The following is a 19907-nucleotide window of genomic DNA, read 5'->3' as shown; positions in this document are numbered from 1 at the left end:
TAGAGTGTAAAATCTAGTGCTAACACTCCCAGTGCAGTAGTGAGGGAGTGCTGCACTGTCTGAGGTACTGTGTTTTGGATGAGATGCTAAACCGAGGCTTCAACTGCTGTTTTAAGTGGATGTAAAAGATCTCCTGGCGCTATTGCGAAGGAGAGCTCATTCTGGCCAATATTTATTCCTCAACCAACATCATTAAAAGCAGATTATCTGACTATTATCACATTGCTGTTTGTGTAAATTAGCTGCCGTGTTTCCTACATTACAACAGTGACTATATTTCCAAAGTACTAATTGGCTGTAAAGCGCTGTGGGACATCCTGAGGTCATGAAAGGCGCTATTGAAATGCAAGTCTTTTTTTTCACTCTCTGTCTTGCCGTTCCTTCATTGTCGCTAGGTCAAAGTCCTGGAACTCCTGACCTTACAGCCCTGTGGGAGCACCTTCACTACATGGACTGCAGCGGTTCAAAAGGCAGCTCACCACCACCTCCTTGAGGGCACCTAGGGATGAGCAATAGAATGGCAGCTTACCAGCGCCGCCCTAGAGTGAACTAAAAATAATCCACCCAGTCCCAATGGCATGTTCCCGCAGTTCTGTCCCTACTGGTGTTCTTGCTCCTCGAGGCTGCCTGGTGTGGGAAATGGCAACTATCTTATTGCTGCAGTAAGGGCTTCCCGCCAGGTTGGGGCAGTGTAGAGGGAGCTTCATTCTGCATCCAACGTGTGTTGTACTTGAGCTGGGAATCCTGACACCAGGTGCCTGGACTGGGAAAGTGTTCCATTCCCCGTACTAACCAATCCCAACCCGAATGAAGACGGAATTCATTGACAACATTCTTTTGGCGATTAGGAAACAATGATGCATCTCCTCTATAAACTCTCCCATAGTTTGTTTTCAGGGGCTCCTTCTGTCACTTGTATGTTAGTTGTGAAAGTAAATACAACAATAAAATAAAATTGGAGGGGGGAATAAGATTTTACAAAGCTTCCATTACTGTTTAGTGGCTGTAAGCGCCATTCGGCGCGGGTGGCGAGCTTTATAAGCGCCTTAAAGCCGAGAAGATGAAGAGGAGATTTGATCGAGGTGTTTAAAACCTTGAAGGGTTTAGATAGAGTAAATAAAGAGCAACTGTTTCCTGTGGCTGAAAGGTCGATAACCAGAGGGCACAGATTTAAGGTGATTGGAAAAAGAACCAGAGGCGACATGAGGAAAAACATTTTTACGCAGCGAGTGGTTAAGATCTGGAATGCACTGCCTGAAAGGGTGGTGGAGGCAGATTCAATCGTGGCTTTCTAAAGGGAATTGGATAAGTACCTGAAGGGGAAAAAACATTTCAGGGCTACGGGGAAAGGGCAGGGGAGTGGGACTAGCTGAAGCGCTCTTGCAGAGAGCCGGCACAGGCTCGACGGGCTGAATGGCCTCCTTCTGTGCTGTAACCATTGTATGACTCAATGAATTGACAAAAGAACTGGAGGGGAAGTTAGAAATTTCTTCAGAGGATACTGAACAATGGGCGGTGGAATCAGATTCCATAGGAACTTTCAAAAGGCAATTGGACACGTACTTGACTAATTTGCAGGGTTTGGGGGAGAAAGCTGATGAGTGGGACTAAATTGGAGAACTCTTTCAAAGAGCCAGCACAGGCACGATGGGCTGAATGGCCTCCTGTGCTGAAAGATTCCATCATTCTAAACTGAGGCAACACCTGTCTGTTCAGGATCTTCTTCTTATCGTGTCCACGGACAGTCTATACATAGCCCAGCCAGAACTGGACACATTTTTGTGCCTTGTTGTTGGATTCGGCAAGATCTGCAACAGTGCAGGGTTCCTCTAACGATGGGCATTGCAGGAGATGTTGCATAGTCTGTGCCTCAGATCCACATTCACAAGTTGTCGGGCTGGTTGAATATCCCCATTTGCTTAGTGACACCTTTGAGCAACCTACACCGGTCCTAAGTCTGTTAAGGCACTTCCAGATTGCCCAGTTGCAATTAGCTCCTGGGGGAAGGCTTTCATCAGGTAAAATTTCCATCGCTGGGGGTTGTTCAAGACTGGCGAGCCGGTCTTTCCACAAGGCAATGCGGGCTTCAGATGAGGTTGATTGTAATGGAACAACACTGTTCATGAAGCTCTTCCTTGACTTTAGGCGGCTGGGTGTTGGTGTATGACAATGCAGAGGGTGCCTCTCATCTGATGTTTGACGGAGTCGCTCTTTCTTGCTGGCTATCGTTCTTCTTATATCAGGGGGAGCGATACCCGCCAGGATATATAGGCTGTTGGTGTTTGTTGGTTTTAAGCAACCTGTGATAAATCGGCAGCTTGCATTCAGAACGGCATCCATCTTCTTGGCATGAGTAGACCTTTCCCATGCAGGGCAGGCGTATTCGGCAGTGGAATAGCAAAGAGCAAGTGCACTGATTCGCAATGTTTTCGGGCTTGCTCCCCATCTTGTGTTAGTGAGCTTATTCAGGATGTTGTTTCGTGCGCTCACTTTTGCCTTTGTCTTCTCGATGTGGTTCTTGAAGGTGAGGCATCAGTCAAGGGTGACTCCTAAGTAGATAGGGTGCTCGCAATGCGTCAGTGTTGCTCCACACCAGGTTACTTTCAACTGGCGTTTGGCTTCACGGTTTCTGAGGTGGAATGCACAAACTTGCGTCTTTGATGGGTTTGCGCGAAGGTGGTTTTCTTCATAGTAGGATTTTAGTCCCTCCAAGGCCTCAGAAAGCGTTTTCTCCACGGTGTTAAAATCAGTGCTTTGGGCAGTGACACATAAGTCATCAGCATATATAAAACGGCATGTGACACCGTCTATAGGTTGGTCATTCGTGTAGATGTTGTACAGCAGCGGTGCAAGCACGCTTCCCTGAGGAAGACCATTCTTCTGAATATGCCTGTTCAGGTGAGAGCTAATGATTCCATGGGCTTAATCATAGTAGTAATCAGGGAGTTCTGGTGTCATGTTCAAGATTCCTCCCTCAACTCGCAGCATCAAAAACCGATTAACTAGTCATTCATTGATGTTTGTGGGAGCTTGCTATGTGCAAACTGTCCACCATATTTGCCTACATAACAGTAACTTAAAAAAAAAAAAATTCATGAGCCAGCATTTATTGCCCATCCCTAATTGCCCTTGAGAAGGTGGTGGTGAGCCGCCTTGAAGCGCTGCAGTCCGTGTGGTGAAGCTACTCCCACAGTGCTGTTAGGGAGGGAGTTCCAGGATTTTTACCCAGCGACGATGAAGGAACGGCGATATATTTCCAAGTCAGGATGGTGTGTGACTTGGAGGGGAACTTGGAGGTGGTGGTTTTCCCATGCGCCTGCTGCCCTTGTCCTTCTAGATTGTAGAGGTCACGGGTCAGGGAGGTGCTGCTGAAGAAGCCTTGGCGCGTTGCTGCAGTGCATCTTGTAGAAGGTGCACACTGCAGCCACGGTACGCTGGTGGTGGAGGGAGTGAATGTTTAAGGTGGTGGATTAGGTGCCAATCAAGCGGTTTGCTTTGTCCTGGATGGTGTCGAGCTTCTCGAGTGTTGATGGAGCTGCACTCATCCAGGCAAGTGGAGAGTATTCCATCACACTTGTGCCGTTGTAGGTGGTGGAAAGGGTTTTGGGGAGTCGGGACACAAAACTGCCTTGAAAAGAAATTCATTGTATCTGAAGCGAGGCATTGCTGAGATGTGGGGATGTGCGAGATTAATACAGCTTTTGTTTTACCTGATGTATCTCTTGCCATTGAGCTCTTCTCCCAGTTGAAATTTCTCCCTCAGACACTTTGGCAAACATTGCTCCAGACTCAGAATGGTTCTTGCTCTCTTGGATGAGTTTGTTCAGCGAGGAGAAAAAACAAAGCAAAATAATTACACCATCCGCTTCCTGTGTTAATTTAACGAGCCGTATCAGCTCTGTTAATTTTTTTGAACCTGTTAATTTATTTTTTCAGTGTATAAGGAATTCTTGGTAACCTGGTGCTCCAGTAATGTCGAAGCTGGATTTGTTACTTGGGGGGCCTTTGGGTCGAGGTGTTGCCATCAGTGCAGTTTCTGAGCTAGCCTTCTAGAAGTTTCTTTTGTACAAAAAAATCTGGTCACCAAATCTTTTTTTTTCCCAATTACTTGTCCCGGCATGTGGAGTTGTTCTTGATGACCTAAGTCATTAGTTAATGGAGCAGCAACAAAGCAATCCGAGCTCAAGGAATGAGTCACCTTAGAGTCTGATGAGTCTACCCTCTGTAATGTATATACCTTTAAGGGGGAAACTATGTTTTACAGCTCATGTATACTGCAGTACCGGCAGTGACCACACCTGTATATAGCACTGAGTAATCTGTACAGATCAGTTGCAGTGTGAGCCACGTTGAGTAAACACCTGTTGTACCGTTCTCTGCAGTCTGTGTCTTATTATACATGGACGCAACATTGGCAACGAGGCAGGTTCAAACCTACCTGCAACTCTGCATCACCTCCTGGGGATTCGTTCCTGGAGATCAGTGGATTGGAGGTCAAGGCCAGAGACTCGGGTGTCGACCACGGGCAACCGCCCAGTCATCCAGCAGAGACTCGAGAATTGCGGGGGAGGCTGTCGAGAGCCAGGCTTGGCTTTCCAGTCGAGGTGGTCCAGTGAAACGGGCTGGCAACAGGTAGTGCGCAGACCCTTCCCGGACAGCGGCGGGCTAGAGCCCGACCGAGCGGCACAGCAAAGGGCCGAGCAGCGTTGACGGGGGAGAGAGAGAGAGAGGGCAGAGCGCACAGGGCGCAGCTGGTGTTCAGGGACCGAGCAGCATCGGAGAGAGGGAGAGAGAGACGCGCAGAAACCCGCGAGGTGCCGCCATTGCCACGAGGACCGCCGAGAGCGGCGTTGGCAGCAGCACAGGAGGAGCGCGCGAAACCTACAGGGCGCCGCCATTGCCACGAGAACCGCCGGGAGCGGCGTTGGCAGCAGCGGGGGAGGAAGGAAAGCACGGGAGACGCCATTTTAAGCCATTGGGAGACGCCATTTTAAACCACACCCAAAATGCCGAAGAATGGCAGTATCACCGCATTTGACAATGAAGTCGAAGATTGGACTACATATGTCGAACGAATAGAGGTGTACTGCAAGGCAAATGAGGTGTCAGATGACAAGAAAGCGTCAGTATTGTTAAATTTAATGGGTGCAAAGACGTATGGTTTATTACGAAATCTAGTAACCCCAACGAAGCCAATGGAAAAGAGTTTTGAAGACATAGTAATGATACTAAAGGAACATTTAAACCCCACACCGCTGCTGATAGCAGAAAGATTCAAGTTTCACAAACGGAACCAGCATAAGGATGAAAGCAAGGCTGATTATTTAACAGAACTGCGCAAACTATCGAAACACTGCCAGTTTGGAGCGGGACTGGCAGATACCTTAAGAGACAAGTTTGTGTGTGGGCTTCAAAGTGAAGGAACCCAGAAATGGCTTTTATCTGAAAAGGACCTTACGCTGGAAAAGGCTTTCAGCATTGCGGTATCATATGAAGCAGCAGCACGGGGCGCTGCAGAGATACAACAGAGACCGCAAGAATATGGCACAAACGAAATGTCATATGGAACAGAGAAGTGCTATCGCTGCGGCAGAACAACACACAACCAGAATAATTGCTGGTTCAAAGACCAAGTGTGCAGACAGTGTGGAAAAGTAGGACACATAGCACGAGTCTGCAGGTCGGGAAAGAAAACCAGCAATAAGAAACCTACCAAAGGAAAGTACAAGAAGGTACATAAGATGACGGAGAATAGTTCAGACGAACAAAAGAGTGATAACGACTCCAAAAGCAGGGAACTGAGTTGTCTGAAACTACATAATGTGATCACAACGGAGGATCACCGAACCATTTGGGTCACTCTCAAGTTAGCAGGAGTCCAGGAAAAGATGGAATTGGACACAGGATCAGCCCTAACAGTCATAAACCGACGGGACTACGAGCGGCTATTCTCACACATACCCTTGAGAGACACAAAAATTATTTTGAAGACGTACACGGGGCAAAAAGTCTACCCCAAAGGAAAAATAAGGGTGACCGTTATATATGTAGCCTGGCGAAATGGAGCAGCACAGGACACGAACTTTCGTTTTTGGGTTTTTTTATTCTGTATTAATAACTTGGGTCTAGGTTTAGGATGAAATTGTAAATACATAAAACACAGTCGACAAAATACGGCAGTGGCTTGCCCAACTCTCCTCAGAGCACACCCCTCACGCTGGATCTAGAAAAATGGAGGCTGTGAAGAAAGGGGAGGTTCCTTTGGCATCACATGGCCCTACCCATAACCCTTTTCTCCTTTTTTCAAATTCTAAAGGGGAAAATGAACCGCGCCATCTAGTGGACTTAAATATTCACTGCATTTTCCCACTTGGCTACATTCTCCCCTGCTTTAAAGTCAACGTCCTCGGTGACTTAGCACCCGTCTTTCACTTCTTTTACAGCTTCTCGAAAAAATGCAGTACCCAGACTCGATGAAACATGAGAGAACACCTCAGGACTGAGTGAGACTGCATTACAGGCTGACTGAGGCAAGTGGTATGGGTTAGGGTTTACCCCAGCATTGGCTCTTTTAGTTCTGCGAGGAGCCGGAATGGGTACCTCAACCTCAGTCCCACACTCAGAAGGATCTGAATGCTCTGGCTCAGAAACAGCCTCTGATTCCTGTACATCTTGGGCATTACCAACAGGATCATTGTTTACTTTTTCCTCCTGAGTTAACTCTGGATAGGTGACTTCCTCTACCACAACAAACTCAGTATCAGAGGGCTCTGGCAACGATTCTGTCAAAAGAGTGACAGGGGGTACGGTGACAGGGGACTTGGTTCTCGTCCGCCTAGGCTCAGGGACAGGGGTAACACATGGCCTAAGATTAACTCTATGGACCCTTTTTAAAGGACCGCCCTCTACAGGCTCAACTGCATGTGTAGTACCCTGTACCTCCACCACTCTGTACACAGTAGGACCCCAAGCATCCTGAATTTTGTTCCTACCCAAAGGCCTGTGTCGTAAGTATACCAACTGACCCACCTCAATGGTTGGACAGTACACTTTGTCTTTGTTAAGTTCAATTCTTTGAGCTGATTTCTTTTCAGTGTACTCTCTTGCCCTTGCATGTGCCTCCTTCAAACGCTCTTGGTGGACAACCAACCACTCATGTTTCTTGTCTAACACTTGCTCCTGACCTAATAAAGCATCTACAGGAAGGTGTGGATGAACCCCGAAAAGCAGATAGTACGGTGAGTAGCCAGTCGTAGCATGGGGTGTTACATTGTAGGCATACACCAACTCAGATAAGTGCTCAGGCCAGCGGCGCTTCTTTTCTGGAGGCAGTGTACGCAAAAGATCATGTAAAGATCTGTTGAATCTCTCACATTGAGCATTTCCTTCTGGGTGGTGTGGGGTAGTGCGGGTTTTCTTTACACCATAAAGCTTACACAGCTCGGCAATGATTTCACTCTCAAAATTTCGACCTCTGTCTGAATGCAATCTTTCTGGGACCCCATACTTCATGAACCACTCTTTGAGAAGGACTTTTGCCGTGGTATCAGCCTTTTGGTCCCGAGTAGGGAAGGCTTGTGTGAATTTAGTGAAAACATCGGTCACCACTAACACATTCTCACGACCATCGGAGGCCGGTTCCAGCATGGTGAAATCTACAGCAACTACTTCAAGGGGCCGGGAGGCTAGAAATGATTTCATAGGGGCATGTATCTTAGGGTGGGGCATTTTTGTCAAAACACACCTCTCGCATTTCTTGACCCACTGTTCCACATCCTCATACATCCCAACCCAAAAACATCTCTGTCTCAAAAGGTTCTGTGTGCGCTCTATTCCCTGATGGCCCATACGATCATGCACACCTTCAAGCACGACTTCTTTCAAACAAGAGGGCAGTAGTAGCTGGTGACACTCACCAACATGGACATCCTCGATTACACGGTACAACAAACTATCTTGCTCACAAATACGGGGCCACTGCTTTAACGTGGATAATACTAGCTTGGATAACTGCGACCTCTCCTTGTAAGTTGGCCTTCGCTGCTCACCCCAAAACTTCCTAAACACGCTGAGGGTGGGGTCTGTGTCCTGAAACTTACGTAGTTCCTCTTTAGAGTAACCGGGAAGTGTTGGTGTGTTACCCTGCAGCTCAGTACTTTCTTCTGCGTCCGAAACACGGATCTGTCTGACTTTACAGCACTTGACTCCTGCTGTCCCTAAGTCTGGTCCTAGAGCTGTTCCCTTGTGAGTGACATTACATATGGCCACACAACCATCATAGTCTGTATCCCCACTGTCTGACTCGGGCTCCCCTGCTAACGGCTGCCTAGAGAGGGCATCTGCTGCTGCATTACAGCGGCCTGGGTGGTACTTGACGTCAAAGTCAAAAACAGCTAACTGAGCCACCCATCTTTGCTCAACAGCACCTAACTTAGCTGTAGAAAGGTGACACAGGGGGTTGTTATCTGTTATGACAGTGAACTTGGAACCTAGAAGGTAACCTCGAAATTTCTCTGAAACAGCCCATTTGAGGGCGAGGAGCTCTAGTTTCATACTGCTGTAGTTTCTGTCATTTCTTTCAGCATTCCGGAGCCTCCTACTGGCATATGCTATCACTCTCTTCCTATCTCCCTGCTGCTGGTGGAGGATGGCACCTAATCCTAGGTTACTGGCATCCGTCTCTACAATAAAAGGCTGAGTGAAATCTGCGTAACCTAACACTGGAGCACTGATCAGCTTTTCTTTCAGCTGTTCGAAAGCAGCTTGGCACGCCGCTGTCCATGAACCTTCAAACAACCGTTTTGCTTTTGCTGGGCTGTCTTCCCTAAGGCATGCATTGACTACGTCATGGAGAGGGCCAGCTCGTTTAGAAAAATCCTCAATGAACCTCCTGTAATAACTACAGAAACCAAGAAATGACCTCAGATCTTTGACTGTACTGGGGACCGGCCACTTCTTTACGGCGGCAATTTTCTCTGGATCTGTCCCTATACCCTCCCCTGAAATTTGATGCCCAAGGAACCTGACTTCCTGCTGCAGGAAGTGACACTTTTCAAGCTTTACTTTCAAACCTGTCTCTTTCAGTCATCTTAGAGCTGTCTCAAGCCTCTCTAAATGGTCCGGGAAGGTCTGAGAGAACACAAGGATGTCATCTAAATACACTAATAGGATGTGGAACACGAAGTCGCTCATAGTCGCTTGCATAAGTCGTTGAAAAGTCGCAGGTCCATTACAGACACCAAAAGGCATTCTGAGGTACTCAAAAAGGCCAAAAGGAGTTGTAAAAGCAGTCTTAGGCCTGTCACTTTCACGAACAGCAACCTGGTGGTACCCACTTGCAAGATCAATGGTCGAGAAGAACTTTGCACCATGAAGGGCATCAAAACTCTCGTCAATGCGGGGCAAAGGAAATGCGTTACGTCTGGTTTTTGAGTTTAGTTTCCTAAAGTCAACACATAGTCGTATGTCTCCATCAGTCTTACGAACTACCACTATGGGTGAAGCGTATGAACTATTGCTCTCCTGGATGACACGCTTTCTTAAAAGCTTAGTGATGTGGTCCCTCACCTCTTTGTACAGTGTAGGTGGGATACGACGGTATGGCTCTGTAACTGGTGCGTCATCTACCAAGTTAATCTCATGCTCAACTTTATCAGTGTAGCCTAGGTCCTCATCCTTAAAAGCAAATACTTCCGAATACCTGGCTAAAAGTGCACCTAACTCTGCTTGTTGGCCCTGTGTGCCACCTATGTGTAGTTTGTCCAAAAGCAACTGAATGTCTTGGTCTGTCATCTGTCCTTCTTGTCTGCCAACAGTTACTTCCTCTGTGTCAGCGGAGATGCGTTGAAATCGCACCTCACAGGAGTCCTTGTCTACACACTCTGCCTGAGTCGGAATACCAAGCCTGGTCCTGGGGTTTAACCACACATCCTCCTCAGAGAAATTTACCACCTGCACTGGAAATAAATGTCCCTTTGATTCAACTAGAGTGGGGACAACTACCAGGCCACCTGGCAATGGTGTGTTACCTGGCTCCAACAGCATTTTAGTGCTGCCACCTGACTGAGTTTTAAGTCCCTTTACATAGACTGTAGCTATGGAAGACGCAGGCACATGTACAGCACCCCTACCAGCTACACGGACAGAAGATGACTTTGGAGTGATGTTACACTGTTGTACTTGCTGAAATGCTTCCCTCCAATCTGAATCCAACTTTCCCCCTAGAGTAGTGTCAAACTCAGCATGAACTAGTTGTCTGCATCGACTGATGATGTTCATACCAATAAGACCTGGTGCTGCAGGCTGTGACTGCTGATGCTCTTTGACTACCAGGAAACCACATTCGGGTAAGGTTATGCCCATAGTTTCAACGTCTAACTCAAGGTAGCCCAAGTAGGGAATGTCCAACCCGTTGGCGGCAGTGATCTTAAGCCACCCGGTTGTAGGCAGCATATCCTCATCCCTCCCAAGTAAGTGCTCTCTGAAAAAAACTTCAGTAATAGTGCTGACTTGGCTCCCGGTATCTAGTAAACAGTTAGCAGTAACCCCCCCAATCTTGAGATCTACTACTGGACATTTACCTACTGCACGGTCAAGAAATCTGTCACGAATACCAGTACTGTTCTGAGAGCCTGCAGGTTTTCCTCGCATTGCCCGGCTCATGGCAATCGAGGGAGTTAGTTTTCCTGCACCCCAGCCAGTATCGGTGGATGTGTTTGCTACCTTGTGCTTCTGAGGACACTGTTTGGCAATGTGCCCCGCCCCGTTGCACTTAAAGCAAATAGGCTGACCTTCATCAGTGAACTTTGGCTTGGCTCTAGGTTTCCCAACCTTGTCATTACCCGTGTTTTCCTTCTGTAGAGCAAGACCCCGTACTGCCTCTGTTAGTTCCCCGATAGCTTTACCCTGTTCCGCCACCACTTTAAGAACATCCTGTAAAGTGACAGCCTGGCTGCCTGGTACCCCAATGGCAGAATACTGAAGATCCCTCCCCGTACTGTCACACACTACATTCTTGCTCTTTGCAACTTTAGTGCTACAGGGCTGGTCTTCTAAGGACCATAAGACAGCTTCCTCACGTACATCGAACAGGGTAGACTGGGGGTTGTCTCGTACAAACTTGCGCAACTCTCTCCGGAGTGAGGGATCTCTAACACCATCAACAAATCTGTTTCTGACAACCCGTTTTGTGTCCGGCACAGCATCAGGTGATTGCTTTACCAAAGTTCTAATAATCTGAGAGAGTGCATGTGAGTATTCTTGGAAACCTTCACCCTCTTCTTGCTTGCGTCCATAGAAAGTTTCTAACAGCTGGGACTCACTGCGTTTTTCGGTGAAAGCCCCCCTTAGGTAACTGAACAGGTCACTGGGCTGCTTAGACTCTCCACCCAACCATAACCTAATTTCCTGTAGGGCTGCCCCCCTCAACAAAGATCGAATGAAATCTACCTGCTCTGCAGGAGTCTGATCTCTAGCTCGTAGTACACTTTCAACCTCTTCAATGAACTCATCAACTGAACGACTATCTTTAGATACCTCACCACTGAATGGTTGGATCTGACGCTCTCTGGGTACATACACATATGACTTGGTTGCCCCATTACCTAGAGTGGCAATAATTGCCATTGCTTGGTCATGGTTTTTTTTTAACTCTGAAATCTGTGCCTTGAGTTGATCTATCTGGTTGCCCTCACCCACACTCGAGGTATTGTCCGCACCATCCGAATTGTGAGCTCCACCCGCCTCCTCAGGAGGGTCTAACATTTTGACTCAGTTCACAAGTCCCTGACAGTCACTGAATGGGATGGCCGCTGTGACGATTCTTCTCCAATGGTGTCCCTCCTCGGTGCCTTGATGGGTCCTGTCCCAGATTGGTCCTGGCGCCCTCTGGATCCCGTCTGTCTGGTCTGGTCCTCCTTAGCAACCCCAGGCAGCACTCTCCGTCCGTCTCCAGGTCCACTTGGCACCACACCGCTCTTCCCCCACTGCCGTATTTTATGTAACTTTCCCAAACCTGAGAAACTCCAAGCTAACAGACCCCTCTCCTGGTACCAAAATGTGTAGCCTGGCGAAATGGAGCAGCACAGGACACGAACTTTCGTTTTTGGGTTTTTTTATTCTGTATTAATAACTTGGGTCTAGGTTTAGGATGAAATTGTAAATACATAAAACACAGTCGACAAAATACGGCAGTGGCTTGCCCAACTCTCCTCAGAGCACACCCCTCACGCTGGATCTAGAAAAATGGAGGCTGTGAAGAAAGGGGAGGTTCCTTTGGCATCACATGGTCCTACCCATAACCCTTTTCTCCTTTTTTCAAATTCTAAAGGGGAAAATGAACCGCGCCATCTAGTGGACTTAAATATTCACTGCATTTTCACACTTGGCTACATATATAACGGTAAGGAAACACCAAAACTAGACCTGTATGTATTGCAAGATGGAGGACCACCATTACTGGGACGTGAATGGATCCGGAAAATACAACTGGATTGGCATTCCATACAGGCACTGACTGTGGCTGACAAAAAGGATGACGACGTCACACCTGGGCGACTGTCAAAGATCCTAACTGACGCGAAAGAAGTGTTCCAGCAAGGACTCGGAACACTAAAAGGCATGACAGCGACGATTAAAATTGAAGAAAACGCAAGCCCAAAATTTTTTACGGCCAAACCGCTACCTTATGCGATCCGCCCAGCCGTCGAAGCAGAGCTGGAGAGTCTGGAACATTCAGGTGTACTGTCCAAGGTAGACTGGAGCGAGTGGGCTACACCCATCGTCCCTGTGATGAAAAAGTCGTTGAGCAGCACGCCTGGGGAACCAAGGAAGGTTCGCATCTGTGGGGACTTTAAAGTAACAGTGAACCTGGTCCTTCACACCGTACAATATCCACTTCCGCGGATTGAAGATATTTTCGCCTCGCTATCTGGAGGGAAACGCTTCACTAATATTGATCTGGCCCAGGCATATCTGCAAATGGAGGTAGAAGAAGCATCAAAAAAATACCTCACAATCAACACCCATAAAGGTCTCTACCAATACAACCGGCTGGTATTCGGGGTAGCATCAGCTCCGGCTATTTGGCAGAGGGCAATGGAACAAGTCCTGCAAGGGATCCCAGGGACCCAGTGTTATTTGGACGACATCCTGGTCACGGGCGAAAATGACAGTGATCACCTTGCCAACCTGGAGCAGGTGCTCACTAGATTGCAGGAATATGAGCTCCAAGCTAACCGCCCCAAATGCGAGTTTTTTAGAAAACAGATCTCGTATTGTGGCCACGTTATCGATAAAGAGAGGTTACATAAGTCCCCAGAGAAGATTGAGGCAGTAGTCAAGGCTCCAGCACCGGAAAATGTGTCACAACTGAGGTCGTTCCTCGGACTGGTAAACTACTACCATAAGTTCTTGCCAAATTTGTCTACAATACTACACCCACTGAACACCCTACTGCAAACTGGGGTGCCATGGAAGTGGAGTGACGAATGTAGACGAGCTTTCCAGAAGAGCAAAACACTAATCACATCGAAAGAGGTATTGGCCCATTACAACCCGGCATTACCAATTCGGTTGGCACGTGATGCGTCACCCTACGGCATTGGAGCGGTGCTGTCGCACAAATTCTCGGACGGCTCAGAGAGGCCAATAGCCTTCGCGTCACGATCACTAACCTCAGCCGAGCGTAACTACGCCCAGATTGACAGGGAGGCCCTCAGCCTAGTGTGGGGAGTGGAAAAAGTTCAATCACTATCTGCACGGGCAGAAATTCACCTTGCTGACTGATCACCAGCCTCTTGTCTCCATTTTTAATCCGAAGAAGGGCGATTCGGTGATGACTGCGCAACGACTACAAAGATGGTCACTTTTTCTAGGGGCGCACCACTATGAGATTGAATATAAGGGCACGAAACAGCATGGAAATGCTGATGGGCTATCACGCCTGCCACTGCCTACTGCGGAGGAAGCACCAGCAGTGGATCCTGTCGAAATATTCCATTCGACTATAGTTGAATACCTACCGGTAACTAACGCTTGTATCGAAAAGGAAACCCGAAATGACCCGACACTGTCTCGGGTATATGACCAGGTGCTCACTCTGTCGACCTCCGACGTAAGGGGCGCTCTACGCAGAGTGAACACACGAAAGGCTGCTGGACCGGATAGCATCCCTGGACGGGTACTCAAGGAATGTGCTGATCAGCTGGCTGATGTCTTCACCGCCATCTTCAATCTGTCATTGGCCCAGGCAGTAGTCCCTACATGCTTCAAGACCGCCACCATCATTCCTGTGCCTAAACAAGCGGCTGTGATGTGTCTGAACGACTATCGACCTGTCGCACTCACACCCATCATAATGAAGTGTTTCGAGAGACTGGTCTTAGCCCACATCAAAGCCAGTGTTCCTGCCTCCCTTGACCAACACCAGTTTGCCTATCATGCAAACAGATCAACGGAGGATGCAATCACAACTGCTCTACACTCGGCACTGAATCACCTAGATGGTAAGGAGACCTACATCAGAATGTTGTTTATAGACTACAATTCAGCATTCAACACTATCGTCCCCAACAAGCTGGCCACCAAACTCCAAACTCTTGGCCTGAACACTTCCCTCTGCAACTGGACCCTGGACTTCCTAACAAACAGACCCCAGTCTGTCAAATTAGGTAACCACACCTCCCCCCCCGACCCTGAACACGGGGGCCCCACAAGGATGTGTGCTGAGCCCCCTCCTCTACTCCCTCTTCACCCACGACTGTGTGGCTGTTAATGGTTCCAATACCATCATCAAGTTTGCAGATGACACCACGGTAGTAGGCCAGATCACCAACAACGATGAGTCAGCCTACAGGGAGGAGGTCCAGCATCTCGTGAAGTGGTGCGCCGACAACAACCTGGCCCTTAACACCAAGAAAACAAAGGAAATAATCGTGGACTTCAGGAAGTCCAAAGGCGGAAGTCACACCCCCATCCACATCAATGGGGCGGAGGTGGAAAGGGTGGCCAGCTTTAAGTTCCTCGGAGTCCACATCATGGAAGACCTCTCCTGGTCCCTCAACACCTCCTCTCTGGTGAAGAAGGCCCAGCAGCGCCTATATTTCTTGAGGAGGCTGAAGGGATGTAATCTGTCACCCCTGATCCTCTCTAACTTCTACCGCTGCACTATAGAGAGCATCCTGACAAGCTGTATCACGGTATGGTATGGCAGCTGTAGCTCCCATGACCGGAAAGCCCTGCAGCGGGTAGTCAAAACTGCCGAACGCATTACCGGCACCCGGCTACCGACCATAGAGCATATATATCAGAAACGCTGCCTACGGAGGGCACGGTCCATCATCAAAGACCCTACCCACCCCAGCCACAGTCTGTTCGCCCTCCTACCATCTGGAAGACGCTACAGATGCATTCGCACCCGTACGACCAGATTTAGGAACAGCTTCTTTCCCAGGGCTGTCATCCTACTGAACTCCACAAATAAACACTAAAGCCTGCACATCTGCCAATGCACTTTATTATGGTCATATTTATGCTAATATACTGCAAGCCAAATGTATAAATGTATGTTGAATGTTTAAGTGTCCTAATCCAAATTGTACACTCTCGGGAGCCGCAAGCCTACATTTCATTGTACTGCACTTGTGCACTAACAATGACAATAAAAGTTGAGTTGATTTGATTTGATTTGATTTGATTTGATTTGATTTGATTTGATTTGACGGTGAAGGGATGGCCAGCACATGGCGACTCACTGTTGCCAGCATTCTCGACAAGGAGAGAACAGCTGTCAGTGTGCCGGGGGACCTTGATGTGTGGATCCCGAGTGGTAATTCCACCCAAGTTAAGGGATAGAGTGCTCAATGAGCTTCATGAGGGTCATCTGGGAGGGGTAAAAATGAAAAGCCTAGCCAGGGCTTATGTGTGGTGGCCGGGAATCGATAAACAAATCGAGGACCTGACCAAGAGCTGCTCAGGATGCCAGAAAGTCCAAAATGCACCACCACAGGCCCCTCTACACCCATGGGAGTGGCCCTCATCTCCATGGTAACGGGTGCATATTGATTTTGCTGGTCCATTCATGGACTCAATGTTTTTAATAGCCGTGGATGCGCACTCGAAATGGCCTGAGGTCATCAAAATGTCCTCCACCACCACGGAGAAAACTATTGCAGTCCTACGGACCATTTTTGCCAGGAATGGCTTGCCAGAACAGATTTGCTCCAACAACGGACCACAGTTTGTGTCAGAAGAGTCCCGGAGATTCTTGAAAAAGAATGGGGTAAGGCATTACACATCCGCCCCGTATCATCCAGCCACAAATGGATTGGCTGAGAGGTTCGTACAAACCTTTAAGAAGGCAATAAAGGCTATGTACAATGACAACATTCCGCTGCAGCACAAGGTGGACAATTTCCTGTTCGCCTACCGGAATGCGACACATGCAGTCACCAACCAGGCCCCAGCCATGATGTTCTTTAACCGAAGGTTAAGATCTCGCCTGGATTTGCTCAGACCAAACGTACGAAGAGATGTTGAGAGTAAGCAATTCCAGCACATCCATGAGAAGCCAACAAGGAGCTTCAATGTAGGGCAACCAGTCTTGGCCCGCGACTACCGAACAGAAAAATGGCAGCCAGGAACGATATGCACATGGCAGGGCCCACTAATGTACACAGTGGACGTTGGGGACAGCATCGTGAGATGCCATGCTGACCAGATCCTAGAGTCACAGGAACAAGTCAACCCCATGCCTCGCCCATACGTACCTGGTGATGAACCCGACGTACAGGTCGCATCTACCCCAGAAACAGTAGCATCGGAAGCTGAGGAAACAACCGACGACAGGGGGCCAGAATCGCCTCCGCACCAAGAGCAAGACACTCGGGAAAGGCGCTATCCAGAAAGGATCAGGAAGCCTCCCCAAAGACTGAATATATAAATAGACTATTTTCAGCTAATGTTGCATGTTAAAAGTGTTAATTGTAATTAGTTTGATATTTAATTGTTAAATGAGTGTTATGGTACTGTTAATCTAAAAGGGGAGGAATTGTAATGTATGTACCTTTTAAGGGGGGGAACTATGTTTTACAGCTCATGTATACTGCAGTACCGGCAGTGACCACACCTGTATATAGCACTGAGTAGTAATCTGTACAGATCAGTTGCAGTGTGAGCCACGTTGAGTAAACACCTGTTGTACCGTTCTCCGCAGTCTGTGTCTTATTATACACGGACGCAACACCCTCCCTTGGGGACATGCTCTTGTATAGTTAATAATGTCACTCTCAGCTCCCCCGATGGGCTGGTAGGTAAATGCAGAGCCTGGTCTGACACAGAGCCTCACAGACCGCAGTGGGGATGGTCCCCGGTCCCCCCTTGGTCTCAGGCCTGGGGGGGGGGGGGGGTCCTAGGTCAGCCCTTGGTCTCGGGCCTGGAAGGTGGGGGGGGACCTGAGGGATGCCCTTGATCTGTGCTATGATCTTGGCGGGGGTGTCGGAAGGGGAGCTGTAAGCTTTAGTGCCCTTGGGTTGGGATAGGGAAAATGGGCTGGAGTTCCCACTTCTGATCACTGCCCATTGAGCCCTGCTGGAAGTGCACATTCATGGACTTTGGGTGAGGACGGGATGTGGCTCCCTATGATGCCCTCCCTATAGGGCCTGGCGATGCTCACTATTCAGGCTCACACACGACGAATGGCCACTTGGACTGAGGTACCAGGAGGGCGGTTGTAGCGCGAGGCACTGCCTTCAGGACGACAGGGGAGAAGATTCAGGAGGAAAGGTTTCTCCTGGTCTGAAGCCTGGTGTGAAGATGTTGGGAGAAGCAAATACAGTACTTTGATACCTGAAGCTTCCATATGTTCTTGCTCTCTTTGGAAACATGATCCACCGTCTCTCCCATCAGGGCGATCAGCATATTCAGCAGGAGGATGAAGGTCAGAACGACGTATACCACCAGGAGGAAGAGGAAGAGCTGCGGGTATTCTGCCTGACGCTGTATTTCCAGATCACCCATTCCAATAGTTAGCTTGAAGAGTTCCAGCACTGCAGTGTTGAAAGACTCAAAAGGGCTACACGTACTCTCGTCGGAGCATTTCTGAATCAGGGAGGCGAGCGCTGTTGGCAGCAGAATTTACATTAATATGTATCTGAGCTGCCTCAGATTAATATATAAATACTGCAGTTTCACCTACGGCATTGGGCTCTCTCTTATTCCTTTTCTTGCTTGCGCACTCTTTCTCTCTCTCATGTTCTCTCTTCTCTCGTGTGTGCTCTCTCTATCTCGTGTTCTCTCTCTCACACTTATGCTCCCAAGCTCATTTTGTCTCTCTCTCCCTCTCTTTCTCTTTCAGTGGAGGCAGAGAAGATCCATCAGGATGTGCTGAAGATAATACCATTTTATAGAATGTGTTAGCGATGGAGGGTGTCTCGATAATGTAATGGATAAATTTAACGAACCCAGGGCAAACTAGGAATGCTGTAATGGAAATCTGGCAACAGAACCGGGTCCAGTAAATGCAGTGCGAGACTCCGGTGTAATGTGCAATGGAATGGTCTCTAAGACCTGCTTCTTTCAGAATCCAATCAAATGTGACACTCAGCTGGGCGCCCTTACGCTGAGATTGTTTTCTGTTTAGTCTGTGACCATTGCTAAGGGAAATAACTCATTAAAATTCACACTTTTTTTTACCTGTGCCAAATCCGATTAGGAACAGCAAATAGACAGACAGGAATCGCACCACATCAGTTACCAGAATCTGAAAGAGGGACACAAGAACTGTGACACAATAACCTGATCAGACAACGATTCCATTCAGAGACCGGGTATAGAGTGGGAATGAGTTACTTGCGCTACCCAAATCAGAATAACTCTGTAATCTACCTTAGACATTAGCTTCCTTGGCTTGACATTACCAAGGTCCCAGTAGCTGTTTAAGGGGTGCACGCAGTAGAATGGGACAGTGGATGGTTTGCACAATAGAGAAAGTTGAACGCTCTGTGGTTCAGGTCTACAGTGGCCCTGTTGCTTTCTGACCTCGCACTGGCGCCGGGGAAATGTACAAAATGAAGCCAGTTTCTTCTTCTTACCGGAGGAGGGAGGAACAGATTAAGAAGGTAAGCATGCAGGTGCAGCAGGCGGTTAAGAAGGCAAATGGTATGTTGGCCTTCATAGCGAGAGGATTCGAGTACAGGAACAAGGATGTCTTGCTGCAGTTGTACAGGGCCTTGGTGAGACCACACCTTGAGTATTGTGTGCAGTTTTGGCCGCCTTATCTGAGGAAGGATGTTCTTGCCATGGAGAGAGTGCAGCGAAGATTCACCAGACTGATACCTGGGATGGCAGGAATGACGTATGAGGAGAGATTGGGTCGATTGGGCTTATATTCGCTAGAGTTTAGAAGAATGAGGCGCGATCTCATTGAAACTTGTAAAATTCTAACAGGACTAGACAGACTAGATGCAGGAAGGATGTTCCTGATGGCGGGGGAGTCCAGAACCAGAAGTCACAGTCTAAAGATAAGGGGTAAGCCATTTAGGACTGAGATGAGGAGGAATTTCTTCACCCAGAGAGTGGTGAACCTGTGGAATTCTCTACAACAGAAGGCAGTGGAGGCCAATTCATTAAATATATTCAAGAAGGAGTTAGATATATTTCTTAAGGCTAACAGGACCAAGGGATGGGGGAGAAAGCAGGGACAGGGTACTGAATTTGGATGATCAGCCATGATCTCATTAAATGGTGGAACAGGCTCGAGGGGCCGAAGGGCCTACTCCTGCTCCTATCTTCTATGTTTGTACGTATTTATTTAATGCCTTGCCACTTCTCTTAACTCGAGGGGCCCCAGAACCACTTCACAATGCATTACTTTCGAGTGTAGTGGCTCTTGGGGAGTTAAATGCAGCAGC

At 48.2% G+C, this 19907-nt stretch overlaps 1 protein-coding gene across 1 annotated transcript in view; it reads right to left on the bottom strand.

Moving 5' to 3' along the window:
• The window catches only part of LOC147102282 (transient receptor potential cation channel subfamily V member 3-like), a 96406-nt gene that overhangs the window by 2645 nt on the left and 73854 nt on the right, over positions 1 to 19907 (bottom strand). The window contains exons 12-14 of the mRNA XM_085964673.1: positions 18691 to 18757; positions 17845 to 18116; positions 3711 to 3808 (exon numbers count right to left, since the gene is read on the bottom strand). Of these exons, the coding sequence (XP_085820799.1) occupies positions 3711 to 3808; positions 17845 to 18116; positions 18691 to 18757 (437 nt within the window). The remainder of the gene's footprint in view (positions 1 to 3710; positions 3809 to 17844; positions 18117 to 18690; positions 18758 to 19907) is intronic.

Source organism: Somniosus microcephalus, chromosome 22 (genome assembly GCF_052327205.1).
Source record: "Somniosus microcephalus isolate GS21.2 chromosome 22, FLI_Smic_1.0, whole genome shotgun sequence".
NCBI lineage: Eukaryota > Metazoa > Chordata > Chondrichthyes > Squaliformes > Somniosidae > Somniosus > Somniosus microcephalus.
This window is presented reverse-complemented; position numbering and strand designations above follow the sequence as displayed.